The sequence below is a fragment of the Seriola lalandi genome, unplaced genomic scaffold (genome assembly GCF_002814215.2).
Source record: "Seriola lalandi dorsalis isolate HSWRI2012SDOR001 ecotype SW California unplaced genomic scaffold, Sedor1 jcf7180002054955, whole genome shotgun sequence".
NCBI lineage: Eukaryota > Metazoa > Chordata > Actinopteri > Carangiformes > Carangidae > Seriola > Seriola lalandi.
Window position 1 is genome coordinate 854,073 of NW_019525506.1, and position 16,037 is coordinate 870,109.

Sequence of the window (16,037 nt, forward strand, 5' to 3'; positions counted from 1 at the left end):
AAAGTCTTAAAACATTAAAATGAGTTCCTTCAAAAAGTTGGTTACAAACGTCTTGAATATTTTTATTCTGGTTTGCTGTAAAGTGATTCTCCTGCAGCAAACACTATCACTACTGCAAGCTGCAGTAGCTAATAAGCCCATGTACTCATAATAGACATGTCAAAGATTAATTAATTAATCCATCATTTTTCTGCCTGTCACCCAGAACAGGTGTTAAATTTCAGTCTGGTATTAGGAAGGTATTTAAAAGTTTGGGGGGTTCGTAGACATGCCAGGGACACATACTACTGATAGAAAACCATGGAAAAGTGCATTTTGCATAATATGTCCCCTTTAAATTTAAACCTTGTGAGCATGGCAGAAACCCAGATTTTACTGCTGGCTCACTGGAATAGTTTACTGGCAACTGAGCCATAAATCTTTTCTTTTCCTGCTATGACACGTTAAAATGTCTGCTGTGAAAAAGGTCTATATGAATAATACATGCTCACACTGGCCTGACGAGGTCTAATCACCTGTGTGGGCGGGTGCTTATCAGTCCATCTGAGCAGTCTTTGACCTGATGCTTTTTTCTGTACAATGAGAGCTGAACAATCCCCCAGTTTTAATAATATCACACTGAATTAAGAACAAGTAACAGCCAGTGGTGGAAGATGTAATTAAAATACTCTTAAAGTGAAACTACTCATTATGCAGAAAAAAAAATTTTGTTCAAGGTTGCACTAAACGTAACTGCTTTATGTACGGCAGAGTAGCTTATTCTGCAGCGATGCACGTTTTATAATATATAAAATAGTTACGAATCTCTTGAGTCAACTTTTAGCTGCTTCCGTTTGAGGGTCCTGGTTCCCTGTCATGGATTACAGTGGAGCCATTATTAGTAATACCTGTCCTACAGGGCTCTCAGAGGCTCATGCGTGGGTCCTACGTATGCAGTTGGTTTTTATTAGTCAAACATGTCAAAACAAGTGAGAGGAAATATTCTCATGTTGTAAATTACATCTTGATATATTCTGAATGTTGTTAAAGTACAGAGCTTAAAGCACTACATAATCAATAACAGTAGTCAGACATGGCTTTAAATGAAAGTCTTTATTAAGTAACTTTAATATCAGAAAAATAAAACTCTTAAATTCTCTTTACAGCAAATATATAATATCAGTGCTTTGGCCGCAATAACTTAAAAGGCCATTATAAAATATAGTCTGCTTTTAAACTCCTGACTCAATTTGAAGAATTTATATGCCATAAGACTCCCCCCACATATACATAACAAAAGTGTAGTAAAATTAGCAAATACTTTGAACTGTTGGTACAGCTTAACAATATATGTATTTTATACATAGATAAACTAAGATACATTTTACAGTATACCGTTCTTAATTTGGTGGCGTACAGACGTGACAGGCAGCTTGAATCCTTGGCCTTTTTACAGTTGCAGTGTGACGTTTTACATTGGCGGTACATTATGAAGACATGCTCGCGATGCACATTCCATTTTCCACTAGGTTAAACTGCAGCTATCAATACTATTATCATCAATACTGTAAACTAATAACTAGACTACAAGCAGATAGCATTGACACTCTCCTGCAACATTTCTGGGTTTCCAACTCTTCACTTAATCACTCAGAGAAAAGTAAAAAAAAAATTAAAAAATCTTACTGTAAACATTTTAATATAGATATATTTATGTATATATATGAAATGTAACAAAATAAAAATAAGTTCTGTATATTTATCAGTCATTAACAGTAATATTATATAATACATACACAAAAATGTCAATAGATTCATGTCAAACTCAGGGCCGACAGGGTATTGCATTCCCTTAAAGAGAAAGAGAGCAAAAAGAGAGATCGACCCTTTGTAGAGCTAAGAGAAGTAAAATAAAAGGACGGATAGAAGACCCGAGGGAGCAGAAGCAGATGGGTTTTTTGCACTTTTGGGACTCATTTGGTTCCATTTCCCCAAGAAAGCTCAATCATCCATGTAAGAGAAGATATTTAAGAAACAGAGCTAAGCGATGAAATAACTCCCAAATACTGTTTACAGCTGGAATGCTAGAAGGACTGTGGTCCAAAGTCCACACGGTAAAGCAATAGTATTGACCTTATGTAGTGTCAGCACAGTCCAAGATTAAATCATTCCAGCTGCTTCCCCTTTGAAATGTCCATTAACTCAGTCAATCCTGTAAAACAAAGTCTAGAGAAACACTGGTGTTTAAAGCTAAAGATTTGAGATGATTTCCACCAATTTGTACCTTTTTCTTCACTTTTCAGGAAGAGGAGTGGACAGATGCACACGTTTAAAGGAAAGAAAAACCAAAATCCAAATGTGTTTGGAGTCCCAGCCAGTCAATAGTGTGATAAGAAGTGGGGAAGGCTGTGCTTATTTGGGCACAGGACAAAAGCAAAAGAACTGATGAAACACAAGAAGCAAACTGTACCAAACGTCTCATCAGTGCATTAAAGCAGGTAACGAAGGTTAACCCCCGACTGAAATGTAGTAGAAAAAACTGAAGGGATATATATCTCTCTACAAGTTTAAGTCCAAGATTGTTTGAGCTCTGTAAATAAAACCCGAGGAGTTTAATTTATCTAGTGCTTCCTCTAGTAGTTACCATACTGAGACGATTTTTGCATAGGCCTGGTAAATGAGATGTGGGACTAAATAACGAGTTAAGTGATTGAGGTGGCGCCATCTCAATTGTGCATCCCAATGGAATTATTTTGCCGACTGCTTACCAACAAGGACACAAAATGGCTGTGACGAGACGGCCACAGGGTGGAGCAGTCCAAGTGAAAGAACATTCAAGTGAAAGAAAAAAAGGATACTATTGAGATGGCTGAAATGTCAGCTGTCTGTCTGTACAGTACGGGGATTTGCTCCAGATTACATCTGTCTTTTCATAGTATCATTTAATAGAATATCAGCTCTTTTGGCTCCCAGGTGAGGATCAAGTATTAATTTATCTTATACCATCTACAAAAGTGACTGCAATACAGGGGAGGAGGAATGTTACCAAAGGTACAGGCTGTGCATATCGTTCTGGCTGAAACCCAGCACATGGTTTCCCAAACCATGTCGTAAATAGATTTAAACAAAAAAAGGCAAAAATGAAAAAACAATAAGAGGGAAAAAGTATGAAAATGGGAGTGTTCAGTGTTAAAAAGATAAAGCAGTAGGTGTTAAATACTTGTGAAAGGCTCAACAAAATAGGAAGCAAAAGAAAGCATCCCTGTGATATAATCTTTGTTCCACCAAGATGCATTTAAGAGATTGAAGAAATACATTAAGACTTCAGTCTGTCAGCTTGTGTTCTTTCGAGCCAAGATCTGGATTTGTAGATAGTGTTGTCAGTTAATTACAGGCTTTCTAAAAAAGGCCACAAGTTTGTTTTAAGACAGAGCAACACCGTGTGTCCGCTGAACCAGTTGTTTCTTTTTGTTTACTCAGAACGGAATTAGGCACAAGTTTACAGTAAACATTTTTTTTTTTTTAAAGTAGAAATTGAAAGCAACGTGGCGGTACTGAAGTGGTGCAACATCCTGGTATTCTTCTACAAAAAGGAGTTACCCACTTGCTGGTTCCAGTCTGGAGAGAAAGAAACCTGTGGCAACAAGAGGTTGCCACTGGGGAGTGACAACTTTGCAGGTGTGGGTTCGACCCACTTGGTTCAAAAACCCTCTGTGGTTGTGTTTGCATGCGTATCAATATACTGTTGATATCAGTAATCAGTAATAATAAAAATTCTGATTTATGAGCATGTAAACATTGTATCCTGTTTAAAGTAGTTATATTATGCAAATTGTCTGGGACAGAGTGGCATGTGCCAGGATAATGTAGCATGTGTTCATATCCAGTTTACTGTGATAGGCATTCAAATGCTGTGGTAACAAGGAGAATACTATTAATGTATAAATATTCATATGTTGGACTCACTATTTGTAAACATGCTCACCTCTATCCTTTTTCCTCAGTTTCCTGTCATGAGCACAATAATTGAGAGGCAATGGGGCTGGGCCATATTTCAGCACATAAAAACAACTGTAGCAGCAAAAGTTTAAAAAAAAACTTTTGAGATGTAGACAAAAAACAAACAAACAAACAAACAAAAAAAAAAAAAACTTTGACCCTAAAAGCCAATATTATGAATCTAATGGAGTTCAACATAGAGTTCTAGTAGAGTTCAAGAACATTTAAAAAATGAAATAAAATATAGGTAGGCAAAAACTGATAATTAGATGTTTCAGGGAGAAGGAAATGTAAATCAAAAATCATGATGAGAAAAAAAAAAAAAAAAAAAATATATATATATCCCACCCCACCTGATGCTACATAGAGGGCTTTTTACCCTCCCATTGATCTATCAATCAATCAAGGAAGAAGACTTCACAATAGCAGGCATGTGAATGGGCTGAAGACCCTAACCCATACCCTAAATACAGATCATTCCTTATTCACCTATTCTTCCTCACTTTTGTCAACACCAGCTTGGACAAATCTGGGTGAGGACACAACTGGGTGAGACACTGATTCGGGGTCAGTTTTGTAATTTCCCCACACATATTATGAGTTGGAAGTGTTGGGGAGGCCGATCCCTCACCTGGCGTCAAGGTAAATGGATTAAAATCACATGTTACGGAGCTGAATGGCCTGTGTGACCTGGGACAGGCACACAGGGCACACAGCTTCTGGACCCTGGCAGATCTGAGTGGCACAATCTAGACAGAAGAGGTTATGGCCACAGGGAACCAAGGCAGCGATCACCTGGTTATCCATACAGTGGATACATATCTCCTGTCCTCTCCCTGCTGCTGATCCGAGCCCTGGTCGATAGGAGAGGGAGGATTCAGGAGGGGAAGAGGAGGAGGCGGTGCTTTCACTGGAAGAGGAGAAGGCCGAGCCATAGGAGGGGAACCTGTGGGCATCAAGGGTCCCAGCTGAGCCAAAAGGCCCTCGGTGAACACGCTGGGCCTGAGGGTGCTCCAAGGCTTCTGTCCCAGGGAAGGTTGGAGAGAGCCGGGGAGTCCCAGGCTGACTAGTCTGGAAAAATTGATGACAATAGTCATTAGACTTTGACTACGAGCATAAGAAACGTAGCATCTTAAAACATCTCGTTTGACTCTAAACAAATGTTTCTTGTTACAACGAATATTTAAAAGACTTAAGTTTTTTTCTGTGTACAAGTAACTCTGACACAGAAGCACATGCCAATCAGGTAGTGTTCTGCTGATTCTCAGATTACACAATCTATTATTAAAACAATTAACACATTGTTTATATATGAGACAATCTATTGGTGTAGTATGTTTGAATTTCATACCAAACATCCAAAGCATACCGTCTACGATAAAGGATAAAAAAAATATTTTTTTAACTGTTGGATCATCCTTTAATGTCTGCACAGGAGGCCATAAAACTGTATACTCCTGTTGAATTTCACCTACCTGAGACTGAAGAACATCGAGAGCCTGGAGGGGTTGGTGGTCCACAAAGGGGCTCCAGATGTGTGGCTGTGCAGCAGGGTGCGAGGCTTGGGCAGTGGAGATGGTTAGTGGGTCAAATCCTGAGGAGGAGCCTCCACCTCCCAGGCTGACCAGCTCCTCGGACCCCACAGGAAGAAGATTTTCACCAAACCATAAAGTTGTACTGCCAGCATTAATGTTGTTGTTGTTGTTAGCATTGGCATTGAACGGACAGGTCGGGCTGAAATCTGCCATCCGGTTACCATTCCCGCTGCCGTAGAAAGAATCAGCTGAGCTGGAGCCGCTGCCAAGGGAACTGGAGCTGTCGTTGCGGTAGGTGGAAGACATCCTGACACCATTGTTAATATTGCTATTGATTCGCTTAGTACCGTTGATGCTCATTGGCAGCAAACCGCCACTACCACCTGGTGATGATGCACCTGCATGAAGCCACCCGGCCTTCCCCAACCCAAGAGGTGTTGCAGAACTCTCAAAGCTGACGTCTGTCCCGTTGAATTGAAAGTCATTGTTGTCTACACCTGGAGCCTCAATACCCCCACAGGTTCCAGTGCGGAGGGCGATGTGTGCCTCTATCTCCTCCCTCGCCCGGTCCACATTCTCCGGCATCCCGGTGACCTCGAACACGGGCTCTTTGTCTCGACTTGGCGTCACAATGTAGGTGTGAGTCTGTTGCTGAATGCGTTTGATGGTTGCACCTGAAAGATATGACCAGACCAAGATCCACTAATAAACAACAAGTTTAAGAGTTTAAATAACTGTTCTAGTCACACAGTTACATCAGTGTTAAGAGTGCACCATTAAAATTTGTTTTATATATGTGACCATTCCTGAAAAATATACATGTGAGCACATGGAAGAGAAAGGATATAAGCGTCAAAAGGAAAAGAACAGTTAAGTGTTAACAGAGCTTAATACATTAGCTGGAGCAGTTTGGGCTATTTTGTCAAGTACAAGCTGACAAAACAGTTGTTCTTCTAACAGTAAAATCTGACATTGAAATCAGAAGAAACACAGCTGTGCAATAATTATAGTACTAAACTGCGGGCTATCCTGGTGACTCAGCTGGCTAAAGCACATACTACCCAACCATAACACTGTGTGTTTCCATCTACAGTAGGAATCCTTTCGAAAGTCAACGCTTTATATTAGAAGAATAGATGCGTTACATTTCCCTTTGACATATGGTAACCATTTGATTAATAAAAGCATTGAAACAAAAGCAATTAATGTGCCACAATTATCAGACACATTTTATTTCAATGCTTGTAAACAATGAATACAGAATATTAAAATTCCACACTGCCTCTGGCTTCTGTGTGTGGCACAGCGTTTCCTCACCATTTTCAGATTTGTTGTGATTTGGAATCGTCACCTCCCCCCATCCAGCCTGATAGCACATGGTCGAGAACCGCTGCAGTTCAATTTACAAATCAACCACAAGGCTTTCTGACACCGAGGTGGTAATGTCAACAGGGCAATGGGTTAAAGACTCAGTGAGAGCTAAATGTAACCTTATAGTAAGAGCTGAACATATTAAAACTCTCTTAGAAGCTATAAGCAACACTGGACACTGTAGGGAATCCATTAGACTATATTACAGTATGTGTTTCGTTAATCAGAAACAAAGCAGATTATTACTTTCATAATAAAAAATTACTAACAAAATTACTTTTCGGGAGTTGACTTTCCCTGCCCCTACACCTGACATTTAAAATATAGTCTTATTGTAAATACTCATCATGTTGCTTCCTTCCTTCCATGTAAAACAAATATAATAACTTAATAAAACTTAATATAAGTTCCAAAATACAGTGTCACTCTGCATGTTGAGCCTGATTTCACCACCACCTTAATTATCAGTGTGAGACTTGTTCTGCTGTTATGAAACACATCATTTGTCTTAAATTAGAATTTGGCTGCTCTGGTGTATGTTGGTATACACCTCTCCATACTTGTCTTTGCTAACATTGCACAATCAATATTATAACAAATTCCAAAGCAAAAATCTTATGAATACTCTTTATAGCAGGAAGTCCCACAACTGGAGCAAACATTTATCTGAATATAGAATGAATTAAAGACCCACCTTTGGGACCCACAACCAGCCCAACAACACGATAGGGTACCCGCACCTGTAGGGTTGAAACGACACGGGGTAACTATACATACTTGATAATGATAATAATGATAAACACAATCAAGAACAAAAAAACTGAGCGCTGTCCTTTATAAAAAAACCAATGTGCCCGGATGGTAATATACACTACTCTTTATGTGATTCACTTCATGAGAATGTCTGTGTCATGTCTTTACACCGAACGACACTGTGACTCATAATCACAGGCTTGCTGACCTGAATGGTCGTCTGTCCAGGTAGAGTGGGCGTCCCTGGACCAGTTACAGCGGCCAGAGGGCCCGTCTTGTTTCGAGATGCTCTGATGAGGGAGAAGTGCTCTGCTGCAGACAGGATCTCTCTCTTTGCCATGGCCACGTCTTCTTTGCGCCCTGTCACAACAAAGACAGGCTGCTCACCCCTCACTGGTGTCTTAATGTAGGTGTTGGTCTTGGCTCGGAGTGCCTTAATCTTACAGCCTGGAAAGTTAAAGAGATACATGGACGTACAGGGGGAAAAGTTTGATTATTTTCAATTTAAAATTGACCACATTACATACACATAATATTAAACTCTGAAACTCAATATCATCAAATTGAACTAATAAAAGATAATTGCACATGGAGTTTAAGTTTCCAATCACTAATGCCATTTAAAAGTTGCATAGCTTATAAATTAAATATTCCTTTCAGCTGTGGTTGAGAGTCCAACATCATTACCAGAGCCATTTCCTGTTGTTGTCAACACTGCAGTCTTCGCACCCTCCCCCAACTGGTCTGAAACCCTACATAATAACACTCTCCCAACCCTACACCATTAAGTTATATAAAGTTCATGTATAAAAATCACACAAAGCCGTTGGATATATCTTGAGAAAAGCCAGTCGCGTTTGGTTGAACTCGGACGTCTTGGGTATGTCACGGAGCTAACTATAACCTACAGCTGATGTGGCAAAGCAATGGTGACCACCACACTGCTCTTCATGGTCTCCTCCGAGACAAAGCCGAGCCTGGTTCAGCACGACAAGGCACGGCTCAGTGAGGACATGCTCACTGTCAGCACAGAACAAAACATCCGTAATATAGACGAGCTCTCAAAGCGACAGAGACAACAGAAGGGGTCTGCTGGTTGATATAAAAACTTGTGATGTAAACTTTTGTAGAGGGTGTTGGGCGAGGGTGGTGTTGACCCAGTTAGGAGTGCTAAGCTAGCTGGTTTCAAGCTAACGTTAACTATTGTGGCTGAAGATGCTAAATGATAAGTTTGGTTTAATAACAGATAATTTAATGCGCAAACTATACATAACCAGTTAGATCTCCTATATGAAAATATGTTTTTTTTTAAAAAACTTAGTAAAACCATTATCCTATGTAAAATAGCGGGTACTCGTTAGTGCTACTGCGGTTGACAACAATAAGTTACCAATTAGCTAACGTTACTTCTAACAAAATAAACTACAGTTAAGCAACATGTTTTGTCGAAACTTTTGTTTTGCTAATACTCTAACATAATGTCATGATTATTTGATTAGTTCGATATATTTACTGCCCTGTTTTTTTTTTTTTTTAACTCTCGTTTACATCTTAGCTTGCTTACTTTTAACTGCTGCCCGAGCTATCTTCCCACCAAGTTTCATCTCAACTCCCATTAGCAACTTTAGCTTTATGAATCCAACCGAAAAAGATCCATCAGGCAACGACTCACCCTGTCTGCCCACGATCTCCGCGACGTGCTCCGAGCTCGGCACGGCCACACACTCGGTCGTGTTGACGCTCTTTCGCCGAGTCAACAGCGAAGGTTCGGCCTCGTAGCCCGGCTCCCCGTACACGCCGGACGGCAGCATCGCCATGCTGCTAGCCGGCGGTAGGGCGCTGCCGCCGACTCCAGTATCATCCTGCTCATCGCCGTTGTACAACAATACCGTCTCGACGTGCGGCGGCGGCGGCTCCATCCTGGACGGCATCGCAGAGCCACTCGGCCCCGACGCGAGGTGTTGGTGGCGGTGGGCCTGTGCTAGCAACGAACTGCCGGTGCAACCCGAGGAGTCGACGGCGGCGGCAACAACAACCTCCGGCTCTTCGTCCTCGGGCGCCGTCGTTGTGTTCACTTCATCTCCAGAGGGCGGCCGATGCAGAGGCAGCGGCTTCAAGTCTAGCACCGTACCGAGGAGGCTGAAGTGAGAAACCGGGGGCAGTTGGTGGAGGTGGTGAAAGGAGAGGCTTTCATCTCCTTGTTCGGGGGTTTGGCTCTGGGTGCCGTGGTGCTCGTCAAGGCCCATACCGGCGAAAGCGTGCACTAGCGGCGGTGGGACCTCGGACTCTCCCTCGTCGGTCTCCAGCAAAGACGTGCTACTGGGCATGATGCAGAACTTTTATAATATTGCTGTTAAACAGAAATAGATATGAATAATGAATCAAATTTGTTTTGGTTTACAAAAAAATAAAAAGCGACCAGCGCCTGTTGGCTGAAATGTGTGGCTTTTGTTTTGTCTCTCCAGCTCCCCATGCAGCCCTCCCTACACTGTGATCTCGCTTTGCATTTTCACGCGAGACTTTGTATTGGGGTCAGTTCTGCTTTCACAATTGTCAAGAGCACACAGTCAGCATGTATCATGAGAATAATTTATTACAATATATTAATACATCTGTAGGTGCCCTCCTGCCAAGGGTTTCCCCTGTTGCACTAGGGAAGAAAATTCATTGACCCTCAAAATAGAGCTATTGTGGCATTAACAGTACACAGAGTTGCACTAAGAGATATTCAGACAAAAAGGGCAGAAAAAGTAAGCTTTAATTGAGGGCACATATTAGTTTGACCTCTAAGCAACTACAGTGTATACTCTGGCCATATGAAGTGTCCAAAGATGCTGTTCCTCTAATAACTGGTTGTCCAACTCCAACAACAACGTGGAGAAGTCTGACTATTCATATTTTCAATGACTCTGTGGAGGCAGCAACCATTTTCTATGCAGTAGTCTGCTGGACTAGTGGCATTTTAGGACAGCTATCCTAGGTTGTTTAATAGACTCCAAGGAAGAGATGAGAGAGGGAAAATGATGGTTGTCCACTACAGCAGGTCTTTTATCACTGCTGCTGGAAGGCACTGTTCTCAGTTGTTCACAATAATCCCATAGTGTACTGTGAATCAGGCCCTTTATTAGGATTAATGTTGGGTATTTTGCTACTGTACTCTGGGGTGTAGCAGTGAGTTTCAGAATGGTTAATTGTTGTCTTTTTTTTTTGAAACACAGCAATCCTCCTTTAGTGTAGTATAGCTACAGTTAAATGGCTCTGCACCTTTGAATTATGCAAGAAATTCAGATTAATCAGACTTTCACTACACTAATACTGTTTGTGTATTTGCTGATTCAGTTATTTGCTCAATTGTGACAATGGATGTATTAGAAGTGGAAGGAGAGCCTGCTGAGGCTGCATATGTACAGGGCGCAACTTGATGTGCTATGCCATTGATTGTGCTATACACTTCATGCTCTACACAGATTTCATTAGTATATACTAAATGTATGAAGACACACCATTTTTCTCATATATACAAATATCTCATGGGTCTCAAGATAAAAAAAACTACCTAATAGAACCATCATTTTTAGGAGCACATGTCTTTATATAGATGTCATTAGTGCAAGAAAAGCAGTGGTCCTTACATAATCTTGGGCATTGCCAGAAATTGTAATATAACTATAATATAACTGGATGCTATATAAAGAATGATGATGATTATAATTATGTACATGTTACAGCCACACGTATACTAATTTTTGGTGATTCAAATGCGTTTCCAATATTCCAGCCTTTTAGGTAAGCGTATTGTATGGTGCAGACTGCCGAACACAACATAATTTTCAAGTGTAGTATTACACCTAAAGTATCAGCCACGTTGGAGTGTATTGAAAAAGGGAACATATGCTTCCTGTGTGGACGTGGCCCACGTGATCTCACAAGCGCCCCGCCTCTTCTTTTTTTGACCAATGACAGATAAAGCAAGGGGCGGGCCTATACAGATGACCGCCAATGCCGTGTCACGTTTCTGATACGTTACATAGAATTAGTCGCATCCGGGTGAACGTTTCGAGGTGAGTAGCTAATGCTGACTGAGATAAAATAATGAATCAAGAAATGTTAATGTTTCAGTTTACTTTAACTTGTATGATCATCAATGCGCTCATAACATACGAATACACTAGCTATAAGAAAATGTGCCAAATCCCAACTGGCTCTTTGTCTCTAAAATAGAAAGACTAGCGAGCTAGCTAGTTAGCTATAAGCTAACAACTTCTCGCTCAAATCAATGTCCGGGTTTGCTTTGTCACCATTTTTGTCTTTTAACCACCCTCGGTCTTCATTTCAGTGTCATGTCTGCTCGTTTTCGGCAGGTCGGCTCACGTTTTTACTCTGGAAGTGTTGGCTCTCGGTCTTTAAGATGTACGGATCCTTTCGGGTGCTGCTGCAGGTGCTGTGGGCCCAGCTGCTCTGTGGGTGGGTGCTGGGCTCAGAGCTAACTTTTGAGCTGCCAGACAACGCCAAGCAGTGTTTCTACGAGGACATCATCATCGGCACTAAGTGCACACTGGAGTTTCAGGTGCGTGGTCTTCTTTTCAGCCTAAGTAATCGTCAAGTGGTCATTTTCAAAGTGTTGAATAGAGTCCAAGCTGTTCTCTTGGAAACAATATCAACCTTCAAAGATTAACACCCGAATGCTAGAAATAGCTATATATCCTTTACACACACAGGAGTTTGGTACGTTTTTCTTACTGCATTTATTGATGGTCATACTGCATTGATAAGTGCATGGGGTACATATTATTACTACTATAACTACAAGCTTAAGGCTCAATGTATAAACGGCTGTTGGTAAAATTTCTCTCTATGGGCAACATAATCTAAATCTGAATGCTGCACGACTAAGTAAGTTTATTTATATTTTATCATAACCTAAACTATATGATTTACACATATTTTCATATAAATCTGTGAGCGTGCATGTGCAGTGCAAGTGTGTTTTTTATTGAGTTCATTGTTTTCTTAAAGATAACCTGCTGCCTATAGGCCTGCCAGTGTTCTTACAGCACAGTTGTACAGTTTCCCACCCATTTTTTATTTTCTGTAATGAGCTGATGATGCCAAACAATTATTTCAAGGCAAATATTAAAACTGTCTAAACCTTAAGCTTTCATTAGATTTGTCCTAATTGAAACTAGATACCAGCAGACAGCCACAGGCCACTGTGTTGTCTTTCCCTATCACTGAATTATAATTCATTATTAATTTTATTGTTTATAGTCTCTTCATCAATTGCATTGTGACATCATTATATTCATATATTATCTACAGTTTTCATGATTAATTATGACAAAATTCATATGTATGTCATATCACAGTTGGTGATATGACATACTCAAGACCATGATTCTTGATGATATGATCCAATTTGACATTTTACATTTCAGCTACTTGAATGTAGTAGTCATGACACAGGTTTTGTCCATATTGTCCACCCTCTTGATTGTCTGTGTACTGCTTGACAGAGTGTATAATGTAAAAATAGTGTCATTGTGTCACTGAATAAATGGTCTCTTTCATTATGGTTTCCCAGGTGGTGACCGGTGGCCATTATGATGTTGACTGTCGTTTGGAGGACCCAGATGGAAATACACTCTACAAGGAGATGAAGAAGCAATATGACAGCTTTACCTTCACAGCATCCAAGAATGGCACCTACAAGTTCTGCTTCAGTAATGAGTTCTCCACTTTCACGCACAAGACGGTTTATTTTGACTTTCAGGTCGGTGATGATCCTCCACTCTTCCCCAATGAGAACAGAGTCACTGCTCTCACCCAGGTGAGTTTGTGTGTAGGCATGCATTCTCATGTGTTTGCATGTTTGTGTTTGAGGGAGGAAATGTAACACCTTATGTAATACTGACACAAATTTGTTTTTTTTACTTAATGGAGAAACTACAGGCTCATTTCGCAGGCAGGACAACTCACATCTTTGCAGTTCCTGTTCTGTCCATGTTGTTTTGTGACCCTGCTTAGCTCTGCCCAACTTTGACCTTAAACTAATTAGACACTTGATTCCCAACTTAAATTTACATTGCTTCATTTTACAAGTTGGAAGATTTTTTAACATTGGAGGTCTTTTGCTCCCCAGGTGCCCTCTAATTTATGAATCAAAGTGATCTCTAAAATTGTCTTGTTAGTTGTTCAGTCATTAATTTCTAGCCACAGTCTAAATATCTTACATTGGTCTTGACTTCCTTTTTTAATTTTTTTTTTTATTACCATTTCCAGATGGAATCAGCTTGTGTGTCCATCCATGAGGCCCTGAAATCAGTCATCGACTACCAGACACATTTCCGCCTCCGTGAGGCTCAGGGACGCAGTCGGGCAGAGGACCTCAACACCCGTGTTGCGTTCTGGTCCATTGGAGAAGCCATTATCCTTCTGGTGGTCAGCATTAGCCAAGTGGTCCTGCTGAGAAGCTTCTTTTCTGACAAGAAAACCACTACAACACGTGTCGGATCATAACAGTCTCTGAGCTCTAGGATCTGATTCATCACTTTCTTTATTTTTACCTGGGCTTGTGTGCATAGAGTTGTTTAGAACAGCAGTGCAGATCTGAAATTCGATCATATCAAACTGCCAGGTCATACAATCTGACATGTCATCCCCATTCAGCACTGCTGTTCTTATAAACTTTATGCAACTGAGTCTTGAGCAAAAAGGTTGTGTGTGTATAAAATGTTTTTGGGGGGGTTAAAGAAAAAACCTGAAGAAAGGCTTGATGGTGTTGCTTGGAACTATCTGTGTTTGAGGCAGTTCAAGCAGCTGGTCATATAGTTAAAGCAAACCCTATGTACTTTGAATATTTGAAATAATTTCTAAATGTGTTCTTATTTTATTTGTGTCCTCGGGCCCCATCATCCCAAACCCCTCTCTCCAAGATCTAATGCATTTTTTGGCCCCAATTGTGCACTGAAATAACCAAGGGAGTGGAAGTTGTAACTAAATGTACTCATAATATAAGGATGGTATGGATTTTCTTCCTTATCTGCAGAGCATTTGGTCACAAAAAACACACTGGCAAGGCAAAGATTGCATTTGGTTATGAAAAAACATCTGTTTTTTTTTTCTTTGTAATTAAACCTCAATGTATTTAGTGGGAAAGACTAGTTATTGTGGTTGCTTTTATCAGCTGTCATTTTAGATGAGTTATTTCAAGGGAGTATTCTGTGCAGAGAGGAAGTCATCCTTTAATTTAACATTAGCTTGAAGCAGTTGAACAAAAGCTTGCATTTGGGTTGATTGACTGATGGCCTTCCTTTAGTGACTGCAGTTCTTCAAAAAGAATTTTAGGTTAAACACACACAGGTTAACGTAATGCTTCAGTTTGACCACACCTATGTGAATTATCGCCTGAAATGGTAAAATTACAGGTAGGTGACTAAGTGTGTGTGGGGGGGGAACCCTAATATTATTCTTGTGTTTGAAAATGACACATTTTGTGTGTGCACCAACTTGTTATAAAACCTTTGTCTTTCACTGGTCCCCTATATCTAGTGCTGCCTTTGCTTTTTAAAGTGCAACAACTTATTTATCTTGTTGGCTGATATTGTCCTCTTGGTTTTATACAGCACTGTTGTAAAATTCATGTTGTTTTGCGAAAATATAAGATAATTCTAGTAACTTTGAGTTGTAGTTGTAATTTGAAAAAAAATTATATCCCCTGACCAGCTACTACATTTCCAACAGAAACAGGAAGAAAGATTTAGACAAAGTAAATGTAATGTCTATATCTAACGACTGGCTTACTTTTTAAACTATTATTTGTCAATTTATCATCATCTGATTCAATTAGCAGTCTTAAAGAAAAGATCTGAACATGCAAATTTTTAAAGGATTTTCATTAAACATTTAAGCCTGCAGGAAGCACTACATTCTGTCTCACTATTCATCGATTTAGCTCTTATACACAGGAATGGCTGAAACATGAGTTTAATGAAGCCATGTACTAAAGTTCACCTTTAGTATTTTTACAGTATCCAACATCAATGAATGTGAATGACATCCGGTCACCTGGGAAAGACAAGAAGACTTTACTGTTGTGATGTGGGAATTTTCTACACCTAATCCACTGAAAGATACCAAAAATATAACACTTTTTTTTGGCTTTATAGTTAACTCCTGTTGATCTGTGTAACATGGTCAGAACTGATTCCAGAGATTCTGTGTTAACTGATTAAAAACAACTAACATCATCATTATTATTATTATTCACTCAATATTTTTCAGTTTTGTGTTTTCATTTACTGTTTCTGGTTTGGCTTTGCTTCCCTTGTTATGCTTTCCTCCTGTTATATGTGTCAGTTCTTGTAGGTGGTGCAGTGTTGGCTTTCCCTTTAGGTTTGTACT

At 40.1% G+C, this 16,037-nt stretch overlaps 2 protein-coding genes across 2 annotated transcripts; one reads left to right on the forward strand and one right to left on the reverse strand.

The window, feature by feature from the left end:
- Positions 1-1,073: 1,073 nt before the first annotated feature.
- On the reverse strand, positions 1,074-10,111 carry LOC111645723 (RNA-binding protein MEX3B-like). Its single transcript, XM_023395027.2, has 5 exons — positions 9,310-10,111; positions 7,846-8,084; positions 7,579-7,624; positions 5,454-6,187; positions 1,074-5,049 (listed from the first exon to the last, which is right to left on the reverse strand). Exons 1-5 carry the CDS (start codon positions 9,962-9,964, stop codon positions 4,636-4,638), a joined length of 2,088 nt encoding a protein of 695 aa, XP_023250795.1. The 5' UTR covers positions 9,965-10,111; the 3' UTR covers positions 1,074-4,635.
- A 1,527-nt stretch (positions 10,112-11,638) lies between these two features.
- tmed7 (transmembrane p24 trafficking protein 7) lies at positions 11,639-15,883 on the forward strand. Its single transcript, XM_023395011.2, has 4 exons — positions 11,639-11,698; positions 11,999-12,204; positions 13,219-13,464; positions 13,917-15,883. The coding sequence occupies exons 2-4, from the start codon at positions 12,046-12,048 to the stop codon at positions 14,151-14,153; spliced, it is 642 nt and encodes a 213-aa protein (XP_023250779.1). The 5' UTR covers positions 11,639-11,698; positions 11,999-12,045; the 3' UTR covers positions 14,154-15,883.
- Positions 15,884-16,037: the final 154 nt, after the last annotated feature.